The 16,380-nt window shown below is 36.0% G+C and overlaps 2 protein-coding genes and 1 long non-coding RNA gene across 4 annotated transcripts; 2 read left to right on the top strand and 1 right to left on the bottom strand.

Moving 5' to 3' along the window:
• Positions 1 to 876: 876 nt before the first annotated feature.
• Positions 877 to 3,737, top strand: LOC109172362. The gene is made up of 4 exons (XR_002052745.1): positions 877 to 1,208; positions 2,019 to 2,085; positions 3,303 to 3,529; positions 3,617 to 3,737. It is a non-coding gene; the product is annotated as an uncharacterized LOC109172362 (long non-coding RNA).
• A 325-nt stretch (positions 3,738 to 4,062) lies between these two features.
• On the top strand, positions 4,063 to 6,064 carry LOC109172196. Its single transcript, XM_019321344.1, has 5 exons — positions 4,063 to 4,108; positions 4,649 to 4,854; positions 5,116 to 5,217; positions 5,288 to 5,660; positions 5,978 to 6,064. The coding sequence occupies exons 1-4, from the start codon at positions 4,063 to 4,065 to the stop codon at positions 5,621 to 5,623; spliced, it is 690 nt and encodes a 229-aa protein (XP_019176889.1). The 3' UTR covers positions 5,624 to 5,660; positions 5,978 to 6,064.
• Positions 6,065 to 10,726: 4,662 nt separating this feature from the next.
• LOC109172359 (BTB/POZ domain-containing protein At5g47800-like) lies at positions 10,727 to 16,038 on the bottom strand. Of its 2 annotated transcripts, XM_019321551.1 has the most exons (5): positions 15,849 to 16,038; positions 13,455 to 13,575; positions 13,284 to 13,353; positions 11,648 to 12,769; positions 10,727 to 11,325 (listed from the first exon to the last, which is right to left on the bottom strand). In XM_019321551.1, exons 2-5 carry the CDS (start codon positions 13,511 to 13,513, stop codon positions 10,882 to 10,884), a joined length of 1,695 nt encoding a protein of 564 aa, XP_019177096.1. In that variant the 5' UTR covers positions 13,514 to 13,575; positions 15,849 to 16,038; the 3' UTR covers positions 10,727 to 10,881. The 2 variants fall into 2 exon arrangements, with proteins under 2 accessions (XP_019177096.1, XP_019177095.1); XM_019321550.1 differs by lacking the exon at positions 15,849 to 16,038 and having other exon boundaries at positions 13,455 to 14,083.
• Positions 16,039 to 16,380: the final 342 nt, after the last annotated feature.

Below are 16,380 nucleotides of genomic sequence, written 5' to 3'. Positions count from 1 at the left end.
ACTCAACGTCTAATCATCGTACAAGCTAATGGGTTCAACAAGAAATGGTGCGTCGAAATACAATACAGGTACGATTGTCTTCATTTTTTTGTTTGTTATTTATGCGTTTATGTGCATTTATATTGAATTTGGTTTGCTGTTATCGTTATTGACTGATGTAGAACCTATGTTATGTGTTTGGGACCAAAGAATATTCTATGTGGGGAACTAAGATTTTGTTCGTATATGTTATTATCATATTGTATGTGTTTGGGACCAAAGAATATTCTATGTGGGGAACTAAAGTTTTGTTCGTATGTATGTGGGGCTGTGGAACTTATAATGTAGTTAATGATGTAGGACCTATGTTATGTGTTTTGGGACCAAAGAATATTATATGTGGAGAACTAAGGTTTTGTTCGTATATGTTATTATCATATTGTATGTGTTTGGGACCAAAAAATATTCTGTGGGGAACTAAGGTTTTGTTCGTATGTATGTGGGGCTGTGGAACTTAGAATGTAGTTAATGACGTAGGACCTGTGTTTGGGACCAAAGAATATTCTGTGGGGAACTAAGGTTTTGTTCGTATGTATGCAGGGCTGTGGAACTTAGAATGTAGTTAATGACGTAGGACCTATATTATGTGTTTGGGACCAAAGAATATTCTATGTGGGGAACTAAGGTTTTGTTCGTATATGTTATTATCATATTGTATGTGTTTGAGACCAAAGAATATTCTATGTGGGGAACTAAGGTTTTGTTCGTATGTATGTGGGGCTGTGGAATTTAGAATGTAGTTAATAAGAACTCAATTGTTTACTTACTCACTACAAAAAACTGAGTATTTAGCGACATGTATTTAGCGGCAGTTCTAAATGATTATTTTGAGGCGGTTATAGAAACCGCCGCTAGTTTAATATAATCGCACATTAATTGATTTTAGCTCTTCGCCATTTCAGTTTTCAAAAAAAAAAAAAAACAAAAGCTCTTCGCCATTTCACCTGCACTGACTGTTCACCGCACTACACCATTTCATTATCCCCGCACGTCACTGAATCCAAGTGTTCTTCCGTCAATTGCTCGATCACTTCACCGCGCCTCGGTTTTAGCTCAAGGAAGTCTCCGACAATTGCCCTAACCTCACTTCACCGCTCCGTTCCGTCAATTTTAGGCTGTGGTGAGAGAGACGTGTAATAGCTGTGAGGAAGCCTCAGGATTTCCAGAAGGTAATTGTTACGCTGTTGGATTTTTATTTTTATTTTTATTTTTTCAAATTGTGTTGTCCATAGGAAGTGATGGATGAATTGAGTGTGTTTCAAATTGTGTTGTCCATAGGTTGTGTTGGCCTAATTTCAGCTTATTGACTTGTATTTTGTAATTTATGCTTATTGATTTGTTGTTTTAACAAAATTTGATGGAAGTTCTTCTATAAGAAATGATGTTTGAGGAGATTGGTTCACTCAGTTTTGTAAGGTGGGTGTGGTTATTGAGTGCAATTACCGAATTACGGATGGATGGGTCATAGAGCTTGCTGGATTATTATTATTATTATTATTATTATTATTATTATTATTATTATTATTATTATTATTATTATTATTATTATAGTCATGGTCATATATATAAATTGTGATTGAATCAAAATCATGATACTCTGGTCTGGTGGCATTGCTGGAAGATTGCTTCTTTTCCAGTGATAGATCTAGCATGGTATTGCTGATTTGCAGGGGTGGGTCGTGTGTGGGTGGATATATGAAAATAAACTGGCAAAGAATTGTCAGTAAAGGAAAATGACACATTCATTTTTTTTTTTTCATATTTTACAACATTTTTCTATACTTAATTTTCACTAAAAAAAAAAAATTTACAGCACAATTTCCTTGTTTAGGTGTCACATGCTATAGAGTTGGGCTAAAATATGTTATTTCCTTGTTAATAACTTGCAAGTCTGAGCTGGGAGTCCATGCTTACAAACTCTCTATTGTGCAACTTTCATCAATGAAAAGGCCCCAACTAATTTGCTTCTTTTAATGCAGGGAAAAAAAAAGCACCGTTTGTAAAAGGAAAAGCCACGACGAAGGTGGTATCTCTTTCCAAAGACAGGTGACTAGTCAAAAATATCCCACACTTTTAAATACAATTTAACAATCATTCTTGATTGCACTGTATGCGCATATAATAATCAGCATGTTGCGCCATGCTTTACTGCTGTGTATGAATGTTTTTGGTTTGAATTCACCAGTGTTTGGTGTTCTCATTGGTTCAGCCTTGAGTTGTCTTCCTTGAGTTATTCTCACTGTTTTTCTGCTGTGTTATTTCTCAAGAACCATCTGTAAAACTAATCCGGAAATGGCGGTGGTGCCGCCTTTTATTCTGCATTGAGAAAGAGGTTGACAGACAACGATTAAGACCTGGATGATCAAGTAGTAACTTCGTCGTCACTGCTTGATTGATTATTAATTGTTCCACTTTTCATCGCTAATCCTAAACCAAACATAGGAATTTCTAGGAGTATGCAGTTCTGTTTATATAATCCCTGTCTTATGAGTCCAGATTGTACGTGTTCCGCAATACTCAATCCAACTAATTCTTGATATTACTGTGTTTGCTGGGTGTGAACTGTCACTTTAGGACAACCTGCGATCGATTTTCATGTGTGTTTTTGAATAAAATTAGCTCAACTTTCATTTTTTTCTTTTTAATCCAAAATTCTGAATACCACTTATACGGAGTGTAAATTGGTACGGTGAGATTCTTTTTTCACATTCTGCAGGTATCTTTAAATGCATTTTTAACTTTTTGCGGTCTGAAGTCTGAAGCTTGCATTTTTACCCATTTTTACTTTTTCTTATTGAGGCACAATGATGTGATAAGCTTTTTCCCAGATAAGCTTTTTAATCCAGATATGGTCTAGCTGTATATGGAAGCATTGTGCACTCTGCAGTTTAGTATTTTCATATGAGATTAGAACTTTTTAACCTTTCTATCAACATTGGTTAAACATTTCATTCTTCTTGCATTTCTGCTAATAAATATTCAGTAAATTGTTTTTACATACTGTACAATTTTGAGGGTTCATTTATGTTTCTGAGCTAGTAGACCTTAAGTTGTGTTCTTGAACTGGAAATATAAGCAGTATTTGTGTTTCCTCAAGGAGGTGACAGACTGACAGGAGTGCTGTGGGTTTTCTAGACTGGATAGTATATTGACAGACTGACAGGAGTTTAAGTTTTACTTGGTGCAACAGCATTGTGGGTAAATAAGAGGTTCCAATCCAATAACATCCAATTATAATCCTTAATTTTTCATTTAATTTGTAGGTATGCCAAGATCAAAAAGGTTCATGGATATGAGTCGGTCAATGTCTCATCAACAATCTTCTTCATCAACACACGAGCAATTGTTGAATGATGCACCACTTGAAGAACAAACTCAGGATAATGAAACACCTCAAGAGCAAACTCAAGATAGTGAAACACGACAAGATCAAAATGAAGATTTGCCATCTTCGGGAAAACAAGGATTTCGTGGGAAGTTGATGTGATTAGTAAGTGTACATTATTATATTTATTGATTGACATGTACAAAAAGTCTAAATAAATCAATACATTAATTTAGTTCCATTTATTGACAGATGAAGAAGGATTTGTGAAGGAAAAAAAAAAATGAAAGTTAAAGAAGTTTGGACACTTCCATTGGGTGAAAAAGTCATAGTCCCATTTGTCAACTTTGATACACCATTCACTGAAGCATCAGGATTATATACTGGAACACTTGCAGGGTTGGCACAGGAAAGTAGCTCATTTCCAATCAATTTTACTGATTGGAGATTGATGCCAAAGCAATATAAAGAAGATATCTTTCCAAAATAATCAAGGTAACAACATAGTTTCAATTATATGTTACATTCAAAAAATAAATGTGTATTCTTCTCTTCTCCCATATTATTGATGAGCACTGATAATGAAGTTATTGGATGGCAGCTTATGATAAAAAATTTGTTTAGAGGCTTCAATTAATCAAATATGGAATAAAAATGTAAACTTATGCATTTCATGTCTTTCAACTATAGAATTATAGATGGATTCAATGCTTTCATGTGGTATTACAGTCGTCAAATCTGCAGGTTAGCCTTACAAATGTATATTAGATAGTGGCATAGAGAAGATACAAATGGCAAAACTTGTGAGGAAATTAATTCGAAAGGTATTGGTGAGGATACTTAGGTCGTCTGATCTGATGACAATCATACTTAGGCTATAGCTAGCTAGCTCCTCCATTTGATATTTTGTGCACAAATTAATTACTTATGGTTTGGTTGCACCCCTTTCCTTTAATTTCAGCAATGATAGATAATTGATTGAGGTGTAACTTACATAGAATAAAATATTTTTAGAAGAAAAAAAAGTATTTTTTTCCAGGATTTTGGAAGACCTAGCAGAACAGCACATTTCCCATTTTTGGTAATAAATAATCATCAAAATTCTATAGTATATTGTTGTCCATAACATTAGGTGAAGTCTTGATTTTTATTCCTGTACAAAGTATTGTGTGTATAAATGATAAGTCTACTTGGACCAAATTTTGTTCCATAAAGTGATCCTATTTGCACTAAAGTTTATAACTTCTGATAAATGCTAATAATTACATTTGCCATGATTTGAAGCCAAAATTTACCAAAATGATGTGATTGCAAAACATTGGACACTTAAAAATATTGGGAGGAAATGGAAGGACTTCAAGTCTAGGTTGTGGATAGAGTTCTATGATCCTTCGTCAAACCGAGATGAACTGATTAGTAAGTGTCCAATCGGAATTCATAGAGACCAGTGGTCAAGTTTTGTCAACTATCGTTTGTCTGAAAAATCTAAGGTAATGTTTCTAATATCTGTTTGCTTATTATTGTGGTCATATTTGCCTAATGTATTAGTATTATACTCTATTATTAGGAAATGTGCCGAAAAAATGCTGAAAGTAGGAAACAACAAAAAATTGCACATACTTGTGGATCAAAGAGCTTTGCTAGGAGAAGGGCTGAGATGGTATTTCAATTGTTTTTTTTTTTTTTTTGCAATTAACTAAGTTGAATATTTATTTTTTTCTTAACTACTAACAATTTAAGTTTCATACAAGGAAATTGAGCTCGGGCACAGTGTTAATCGCTCAGAACTATGGATTGATACCCACAAAGTAAAAAGAGGGTCATCGGTTAATGAAGAATGTAGAATTATCAGTGTAAGTATGTTTTAATTTACTTTGAATAGAGTTAGATGTTACACTGCAAATTGATATTTGTTTAATGCAGGAAAAAATCAGAAATGAAATGGATCAAGGCTCATCTTCTCAATCACAATTTGTTTCACAAGATGACCCTGTTGGCAAAACCTTTGGAAAAGAACATAATGGACGTGTTCGTGGGTTAGGTTTTGGACCATGCCCATCTAAGGTATTTAACAATACTTCAAGGATGAATGGGATGCCTTGGTCGTCTAATGATAATCAAATGAAGGAGTATGTGTCCACTTTGGAGAAAGAGTTAGCTGCAACTAAAGCTCAATTGCAAGTTCAAAGTGATATGCAAAAGGCCATAGGAGGGGCTCTTGTTGCTTCTTTTGGAAAAGTCTTTTGGCAAGGTTCCTGAACAATTTGCTACCTTCCTTAACCAAACATCTCAACCAGTAAGTACATACTTTTTCTTTTCAAATACTGATTTTTGGCTTTTTGAAATTCTTTTAATTGTTCATTAGAATACTTTTTCTGCTGAATTCTTTTAACTGCTGAATATAGCTGGCTGGTGTTGGTCATTGAAGTTTCAGCAGTGTTAAATAGTTAATTGAAGTGAACATCACCCTTAGCAGTTAGCACCACCCAAGGGAGCCATTAGGATATTAGTTATACATTAAGAAAAGCGGATTGTATGCATTTCTATATTGTTGTGCAAACACTTTTGATTTCATTTAAGTATTTAGAATCGAGCCTATATTATGAAATGTAGGTACCCGATGAAGGAAGCAAGCACCAATCTTCAGAAGGGAGTGGAAAGCAAAATTCATCATCTAGTCTAAACTGAGTGGAGATAACGGTAAGTAGTTTCGTGTTTTATTTTAATTGGTAGCTGGATTTCTAATGGTGTATCTAAAATTGAGTATGCTGAAATTTTGTATGGACTCTAAACTATTTGTGATTTCTCATGCAAGTTTACACTGGTTTGTAATTAGCTAATATTACATTGAAGAGAACTTGCTAGACTGCCTAAGTCTGTATTCCTACTTGTGCATATATTTTTTGCAGTGACTTTAGCTTAGTAGTCACTTGTTGATTCATTTTCCCTGAAATTTCAAGAATGTGGCTGAGTTCTAAAACATTGCTACATAACAAATTTACAAATTGCTAGACTGCCTAAGTCTTACTTGTGCATACCTTTTTTGCAGTGACTTTAGCTTAGTAGTCACTTGCTTATTCATTTTCCCTGATATTTCAAGAATGTGGCTGAGTTCTAAAACATTGCTACATAACAAATTTACGAATTCGTTTAAATATGGTTGCATGTGTTTATGTTGCAAGAAAAGCTTGAAGATAAGGATATGGAAATTAGAAGGATAAAGGAAGAGCTGGAGCAAAGTGGTGTCAAGGAAGATCTACATGAGAAACCCATTACAGAGGAGATGAATGGGGATTCTTCAACTTTTGAACTGATTAATCTGCCCAACTTCTTCGTTCTCAGTTTGTTGCAGGCACACAACCCATCAACACGATGGCGTTCGTTCTTGATGAATGTAGAATTGCCACCAATGAGCTTGGATGTAGAATTGATTTTCTTTTAATATGTAAACTTCATTGAATATTGTTAAACATTAATATTTGGCAATATAAATTACATTTGGTCTTTGACTTTTAAAAATGACCAATTGAGTCCTCAACTATGCTATTTTTCACCAATTTGGTCCTAAGTGGTAACAGCCGTTTGGTAGACATTAAAACAGAGGATAGAAACGTAATTTCATTGTTCTAGCATTCTTCGTTGTGTATTTCCTTCCCATTGCGAGCAGTTTTAGATTACAGACTAAAGAAAACCCCCAAATTTGTAAGCCTTAATCGCAAACACTATGACGTAGATTTGGAGCATTCATATAGATTTTCACCTAAAATCAAAACTCCACGTCTAATCGTTGTATAAGCTAATGGGTTCAACAAGAAATGGTGCGTCGAAGTACAATGCAGGTATGATTATCTTCATTTTTTTGTTTGTTATTTATGCGTTTATGTGCATTTATATTGAATTTGGTTTGCTGTTATCGTTATTGACTGATGTAGGACCTATGTTATTATCATATTGTATGTGTTTGGGACCAAAGAATATTCTATGTGGGGAACTAAGGTTTTGTTCGTATGTGGGGCTGTGGAACTTAGAATGTAGTTAATGAGAACTCAATTGGTCACTTTTGAAAGTTGAGGACCAAAGTGGTGAAATCCTCAAAGTTGAAGGATCAAATCAGTAATTAACTCTTGATTTTTGCGTGATAGTTATTGTATTACTTATTTTGATTAATTGATAGTATTAGTCATTTGTAAAATTTCGTTTGATAAATTAATATTATATTTTTAACTAATAACATGTAAAATGACAGATATTTGTCTATTATTTTATTCATTTAATTATTCTTAAATTATTTTTAATTTTAGAGATAACTTTTTAAATAATTTAATTTATTTAAAGATACCATTAAAAGATAAAAATTACATGTAGCAAAGTTATGCAATCCCAACCGGATATGCAATCAACATAGGAAAAAGGCCATCTAGCAATTTTGAAAATTCTTACAGAGCATTTTCAATAGGGGATTTTTATTAGTTTTTGTAAGTAGGTTTGTATATGTGGATGAGAAAGAAAGGAGAGAGAAGATTTGAGGTAGGACATCCTTAATAGTGAGATTTTTTATGTAGTTTTTGAGATGACAACTAGTAAAGAGAGAAAAGGGAGAGAAGAAGGAAAAAAGAGGGGAAAACAAAAAGATCTGATGCCACAAAAAAATCAAAGGGGTTGACACGCTCGGCTGGGTTCGTGTAGCGAGCGCATATTTCCGTTCCTCTTTCTCTCTTCACCGGGTCCCACAAAAAACTCATGTTTGCAAGAAGACATCACTTATTCTCTCTCATCCACATCACTCACTTTTTCATAAAATCTGATCCAAAATCCGATCCATTGCCTAACTTAAGAACTTGATTTTTTACTACAAAGTGAGACCCACCCAAAAATAAAAGAAATTCACCCCCTTCCGCGTGTAAGCCAGTTGCGGAGACAACAACGCCTAGCCGAGAGCTTTAACATAGATGTTTTACTTTCTGCTTCTTCTTCTTCTTCTTCTTTGAAAATTCATTTTCTTTTCTTTTTAATTTTTTTTCCCTCTCCATCTTCTTAAGTGGTATCTTAAAATTTGTGCAAAAAATTAACTATTGTGGATGCACATGTTCCAAATCTTGAGTGAAACACGTCACGTTGCTTCACGATGGACATGAACAAGCTTGCACGGTTAATCCCTTCATAAGAGCTCTCAAATTGCATCAATAATAATAATAATAATAATAATAATAATAATAATAATAATAATAATAATAATAATAATAATAATAATAATAATAATAATTATTATTATTATTATTATTATTATTATTATTATTATTATTATTATTATTATTAGGGAAAATAACATTTTTTCATGAATTATAGACTTATAGCAACCCAACAGGGTTCTTAAGTGGCAAATGAGCTCTCTTTGTGGGGGAGAATTTCGGGATAACCTGAGTTCAATTTCCACAAGTGACGATTCCCTTTGGACCAGCTTCTATGCCTCTCGAAGCGAACTGGGTGAACCTGGATCGTTAACCGGACAGAGAAAAACTCGGGCCACAATGTGTGGTTGACACAAAAAAAAAAAAAAAAGACTTATAGCACTTTTTCTTTTTGAGTTATTCATGCATTCACATTACCGCCTCAATTATTTTAAAAGTGACAGTTTTTTCATATTTGATGTTAAATGAACATTTTTATACTTAAATTAATTATTTCATTTATTTTTCTTATTCAACAAATTATTGTTTATATGTAGGGATCAGATGACTACAATTTAATTTGAACTGAACCAGACACTATATTAACTGGATTGAAATAGTAAAAATGATTCTTGTTAGGATTCAGAATTGAAAAAAATAAAGTAATTGTTAAATTTAAACTATTTTAAAATTTACAAAAATAAATAAATTTTGATTTGACGGTTCTAAACTTCTAAATTGATTACATATTACTAAGTGGACATAATAAAGAACACTTGATAAACATTTTTCATGATTTTTTTTTTTTTTTTTTTTGTTATATTACGTTGTTAATAACCTTTTTCAGAAAAAATGAAAATAGAATAATATTCTTTTTCACTCTATTCTCCTCTATTTGCTTTAGGCCCACTCCCCTCAAAGGCTCAAATAACTAAAAGATGTCTAGATACATTCATTTAAGGGAAAATTGTAAAAAATGCCCCTGTATAATATGCCAATTATCAATGTCACCCCTAAATTATGAGTGGTGTAAATGTTGCCCCTCAATTATCAAAATGGTGCACATATAGCCCCTCCTGTAACGGACCTGTGGGTCCCCATTAGTGTACAATACCGTTAAATTACATATTTACTCCGACTTAACGGTATTGTACACTAATGGGGACCCACAGGTCCGTTACGGGAGGGGCTATATGTGCACCATTTTGATAATTGAGGGGCAACATTTACACCACTCATAATTCAGGGGTGACATTGATAATTGACATATTATAGAGGGGCATTTTTTACAATTTTCCCTTCATTTAAAATAGGCCTTTTGGCTTTCATAATTTAAAAACAGCTAGCTTGACCTCCCACTTACGCAATAGTTATGCTGTGCAACCGAATGTACCATGCGCATGGTGCATACGGTTCAAAACGACGTCGTTTTGATTAAAAACGCGCGTCCCACTTTTAAAAAAAAAATCAGGTTCGACTCTCAGCAATAGCATTATTGTGGATATATAATTATGAAATTGTGGATATATAGTTATGAAATTGTGGTTATATAGTTATGAATTTATGGATATTTAGTTCATTCATTGTGGATATTTAGTTCAATCATATATTGTGTATTTAGTTCATTCATTGTGAATTTTTACTTCATTCATTCATTCATTGTGGATTTTTACTTCATTCATTCATTCATTGTGGATATTTACTTCATTCATTCACTGTGGATATATAGTTATGAAATTGTGGATATATAGTTATGAAATTGTGGTTATATAGTTATGAATTTCTGGATATATAAAAATGTTATTGCCGGGAATCGAACCTGATTTCTTCTTTAAGTGGGATGCGCGTTTTTTTAACCAAAACGGCCGTTTTGCAACCGTATGCACCTTGCAAGGTGCATTCGGTTGCACAGCATAATTTGCGCCACTTACGAGAGTCGCCCTATGCCACTTAATCACAATTTAAAACAGCTCGTTAAAAAATCATTCTAAATATTGACCTATTATCTTCTATTCTTCTTCTCTTTTCACATTCTTGCCAATATTTCATAAATTTACATATTATAGCAAAACATCAATAATAGTGAGTACAATATAATTCACAATTAAACCACAAATCTGTACTAAAGTAGCACTAACTATATATCTACTCATCAAACTTGTATATATGTTGTATCAAATTGACACCCATCCTCTTTAAGCATTAATTGACTGGCTAAACAGCTATTTATACAAACCATCATCGATCAGACGCTAAGAGACTTTCCGATCAGACCAAAGAATATATATCGATCTTCCCACACAATTCAATAATGAAACCCAGTGTTCACTGAATTCCTTTGCCTCTATGCTATATATGTTTATGCACTACTGTTCTTTGAGTACGAGGATGAATCTTATTAGTCCCCTCTTCAACAATTTCCCTTCCCTTCTTCCCAGACTCCATTACTATTCTTGATCTGCTGCTGTTTGATTCTGCCTTATCATCATCATCACGAACTGGGCCTCTTCTAATTCTCCAGTTATCATCGGAACCCTGCAGCTTCAATCTTCTGATGAGGCCATAATCCTTGAGAGTTGGCGTGCGTTGAATGCTGGGCGATGCGAGTTCACTGGCTGTAGTGGTTCTGGTGCCTCCTCCTCTTTCCTGCTCAAAATAGAGCAGCTGCACCACCGTCCTCAATGGCAGCCGTTCGTTCTTCACAGCGTGCATGCATACTTGAGGAGATAGTTTCTGGCAATCCAGAATCCGGCACAGTTGCTTCTTCCCAGATTTGCTTAGATCAGGATGAATCTGCAGGATATATAGGATCGATGAATTTCATCACCTCAAAATCGTTACAATTGAGGACTAAATGGCCCTGTTTGGTAAAATGGCTGTTAGCTGATTATGTTAATTAGAGGGTATAAATAGTTGATAACATTGTAGAAAAGTGTTTGGTAAATTAGCTGTTAGCTGATAGCTGTTTGGTATAGGTTTTTTTTTTCTCAAAAAGCTAATTGAAAAAATTGTTTGGAGTAGCTTTTTGAATTTTAGCCTTTTGGAGTTGCAAAAAGCTAATTAACTAAACAGGGCCTTAGTATTAGCTGATTAGCTTATTATGATGTTATTATACCTTGAGATAGGTGTTGATTGCTTGATAAAGTTCATCATGAACAGGCCTGGCAATATCTGGAACAGCTGAAGCTAGAGAAACCATTTCTTCCACTGGCATTTTAGGATCCCTGGCAACAACCTGAAGATAAGTGTCAATTAGCTTCCCTACCTTCCTGATTGATCTCAACGAATGGTTTTCGCCTTCCCCCGGGACGTGCCTTCTCCACTGCCTCAAGAAGCTGTCTAAGACGACGCCAATCAACTCGACATCGAAAGCACAACAGCTTTCATCACAAGTACTGCTGCCACCATCTTGTGATGGCAGCAACAGGTCGTTTAGCCTGGCCTCGGGGAGTTGTGTGCCCGATCGTCTTATGAGCTGGGCTTTCGTCACCATAGATGCACCTAGATAGTTTGCAGCACTAACGAGTCTCAGAAGGAACCCGACCAGAACCGATCCCCCATCACCCGGGATCATGCTCACAATGGTTTCAAGAATGCTGCGTTTTCTGTCCGCCCCGGTGGCTAATGGCAGACGCTTTGTCACGTTTGGGAGCCACCGGGTTGCGTAGACGTGTAACGCCTCGCCTATGAGCTGCGGTGGCAACGCGTTTGTTGACCTAACCGAAGTGATTATACACCTGAAGAGCTCGATCTCGAGCACGGATAAGTCCTCTGTCCACCAGTCTTTAGGGACTGATTTCTCATATCCTGGCCTGCTGCAAGTATATGACCACTTAACCTTAAGTGGAGGTGTCAAGATTTTCTCAACAATGGAGTCTATACATCTTCTGATTATGCCAACATTTTCTGCCCACTCGGCTAACTTCTGAGTCGTTTGGAGCACCAGAATCGAGTCCTTCCACCCTTCGAGAATGCAGCTAGCGAAGAACGCCTCGAGTTTCACAACCAAATTTCCTCTCTCAAATGCCTCTGTCATTCTAAGGAATTTGGCTGCACAGAAGGCAGGCACAAAATTGTGAGCACTCACATTGATGGTTATCCCATAGCAGAACTTGGCGCACAGCTCGAACGCCTCTTCTCCCCCCGGGATATCATGCAATTCGAGCGCGATATTCCCAGAATCCTCAGCACTAGAGCAGAGCCGCTGTAAGAGGCCACACTTTGGCAGAAGCGGAAACTGCAACGAAACACAATATTCACTTGTTAGGATCAAACGCTTATCACTACGCCAAAAAGCTATCGCTCGTAGCCAAACACAACTTTATTTCCTTATACAACCACATTTTCGCAGAGTGTTGGACTTGGCCCTTCAGACCTCCACCCAACAATCTCCTAGCCACCTAGTGCTGGACTTAGCCATTCACCGCCTCCGCCCAACAATCCGCTAGCCACCTGGTGCTGGACTTGACCCTTCAGGCCTCTGCCCAACAATCCCCTAACCACCTGATGCTGCACTTGGCCCTTCACTGCCTCGGCCTAACATCATTTGTTGAGCATATAACCATTAATGTGCAATCCAACTATCAGCTTTTAGTTGAAATGGAGCACATGCTTCAATTTAGTATTAGAGTCATGCTAAAGGTCATGGGTTCGAATGAGATGGAGCACATGCTTCAATTTCATTCAACTATGGAAAAAAGACAGCATGTTAATTGAATATGACAGAAAAAGATTATCTTGAACATATATACCTTGTGAATAAGATAGGTGATGCTGTTGATAGTGATTGTAAGATCACCCGGCACATCCGAAATCACTGTCCTGCATTATTTGAAGATCACAAGTTTATATCACATGCCATATATATACTCAATAATCAAACTATATATATATACATATGTTACAGTTGCATATACACATACCTAGTACCATCTTCAGTGAAAAAGGCATCTGGTCTTGTCCCAATTTTCATAAACTTCATTTCTTATTTTGCTATATAACTGTATATATAGAACTTGATCAATGTGAAAAAAGGTCTGCAAACTGAACAAGAAACAAGAATCAATTACACTGAAGAACTAACAGTACAATTGGGTTAGAGAATCAAGCCTCTATATGGGAAGAAACACAAGCAATATAATATATATGCCACTGAGTTGAACTTTTTGGGTGTCTTGCACTATCAACGGTTGAGATGAAACACGGTGAAGGAGGAGGGCTTACCACAAAGAACTAAAGCTATCTCTGGAGAATTGATCTTTTTCCCCAGACAAACAAACCGAGATAAAGGATGGAGCTTGATAAGGTTGGTTTTAAATGAACATTACTGCAACTTTTTAAGGTAAAGTCCACACTATACCATACTGGAATTCATTTAGGGACTTGTACTTTTGAGTTTTGATGGACACAATGGGGACCAGTATGAATGGACGGACCACAGTGAATGAGAGTATGAGACAACCTCAAAATCTGTTTCACTGTCTAGGATTTGAGGTTTGGCTTTACATATAACATATGTATGAGTTCAAGATCCTCTCTAGCATACTTCACTACATTCTGGTGATAACTTGGCTAATGAGTACTAAGTATAATTGAACTTTAATCTCTTCTAAGAGTCTGAACTTGTTAGGTGGAGGTCGGGTTAAGGGCCAAGAAATTAGTGGCTAGGGAATTGTTGAGCGGGGTAGGCGAAGGACCAAGTCTAGCACATTACCTCTCGAAACTGTGACGGTATAAAGAAATAAAGTTGTGAATTTACTATTAGCGTCATAACAAGTGCTATCAAAGTCAGGTCACAGGTTCGAGCCTCGCAAGAGTAAACTGTGCAATTAAGACTGGTATGTGCTGAGAGAGGGAATTGTTGGTGGAGGTCGGGATGAAGGGCCAAGTTCAACAATTGGTGGCTAGGGGATTGTTGGGTAAAGGCCGATGAAATGTCAAATCTAGCACCCTACCTCTCGAAAATGTGGCGATATAGGACAATAAAGTTGGGCATTCGCTACGAGCATCCTAACAAGCAGTGTCACGGGTTTGAGTCCCTGCAATTAAGACTAACAGGTGCTGGGGAGGAGAATTATTATTGGACGAAGGCCAGGATGAAGGGTCAAGTCCAGCATCCTGACTCTCGAAAATGTGGCGGTACAAATAAATAAAGTTACGTCCTCACTATGAGCTATAGCTTTTGGCGTAGATCCTAACAGAACTGTTGTAGAAGACACAATCTAGCTAAGAATCAAGAATGAGAATAGAAAGTTGGGAAATTGTTCCCAAAAGAACATATAGCAAGAAAGTAAGAGGCAAGCAAGAAGAAACATGTAACATTACATTACATCATTGGGTTGATTTCATTAACCTAAGGAATCATTACAGCTGACTTATAAAAGAAAATGGCCTGCATTGTACTAAACATTGTATTCATGATGGTTAGCTGTGTATAAAGCACTTTCCACTCTGACAAAAGGGAAAAACCTCCTAAATCTTATCATCATTGAAACCAAGGGAGCAGAATGCATGTAGAGAGAGCCTCATCAGCATTTGTTGCTTAGCAAAAGTCAACTTTCTAGATTCCAATGCCAACAATATGCAACCAAAGGAATATATATGATGCGTGTAGAAACCCTAAATCCCAATATTTCCTTGTACTGTAAGTCACGTGCACCGCCCATGCCCATATTCAGGTCAAAAAAATTTCTTCTCCACAAAGAGCAAAATTCCCTCGTTCCCAAATTCCAATGACCCACCCGACAAGATAGTGGAAGGGTACATCAAAGTGACTCAATTATTCATTAGATGGGAAAATTAATGCATAGTGTCACAAAGAACACCCACATTGGGTGTAACTTTGCAATTGACCCGACAGAATAATGAAGGAATAAATCACAGTGACTTAGCTACTCATTAAGTAGGAGAATCAGTGTCTAATGCTCACATTAAGTCCATCAACATATGACTGTCATCTGTCAAGGCTCGATCATGTGTCACTGCCCATAATCTATCACCCAGGATTAATCTTCCTCTTAATCTACCCATCATACAAACCCCAAGAATCTTACAAAACTTGTAAGGCTCTGAAATGCTTTTTTCCCTTTGCCAGTTCTTGACTATTCCATATATAAAGGAAAATCAAGCTAACAACAAAAGAGAATCTTTCCTTTTCCTCAATTCTAATGCAACTATAAAGTGAAAAAAACCTTTTGGTTGGTTACACCATATTAAGCAGGAATCAACAGAGAAGATAAACATGATATCAGTTAAATGTTGGCAAACCCAGAAAAAGTGGTTTCGATATAAGAGTCTTTAGGGGAAAGAAAACATACCAATTTAGATGACCACTACTGATCTGAAGTTGTGAATTGGGAATTGAAGAAACCTTTGGGCTTTCAAGAATGTATGCGTTTTGAGATGAAGAAGAATACTAATGAAATATGATGTGTTTAAGACCCAAAAGATCAGAAGTGTGCAAAGAGTGCAAGCTAGAAAGCACAAAAATGTAGATGGGGTTGATATATATTATTAACTTATTAGACTTTATATATATGTGGGAGTAGTCAACATAGTAATGCATAGAAAACAGGTTATTATCATGCACAGTCAGACAAACACTAATGCAGACAGAACTAAATTGAAAAAAGAAACAAATATATACATAATCAGGTGCGAACTGACCTTAACATGCCAATTAGCAAATTTCTGAAAATTTGTACTGCACTTACTATATGATTGCACTGCACCCGAATACGATTGCACCCCAAGGTCCTCAAGGCATGTTTGGGAATCGTGACGGTGCAATCATGTTGTAGCTGCGGTGCAATCCTTCAGAAGTTCACAAATTTGTAGGTTAAGGTTGGT

Source organism: Ipomoea nil, unplaced genomic scaffold, assembly GCF_001879475.1.
Source record: "Ipomoea nil cultivar Tokyo-kokei standard unplaced genomic scaffold, Asagao_1.1 scaffold0415, whole genome shotgun sequence".
In the NCBI taxonomy this organism is placed as follows: Eukaryota; Viridiplantae; Streptophyta; class Magnoliopsida; order Solanales; family Convolvulaceae; genus Ipomoea; species Ipomoea nil.
The sequence above is the reverse complement of the archived record's forward strand: the minus strand, read 5'-3'. Positions and strand labels throughout refer to the sequence as shown.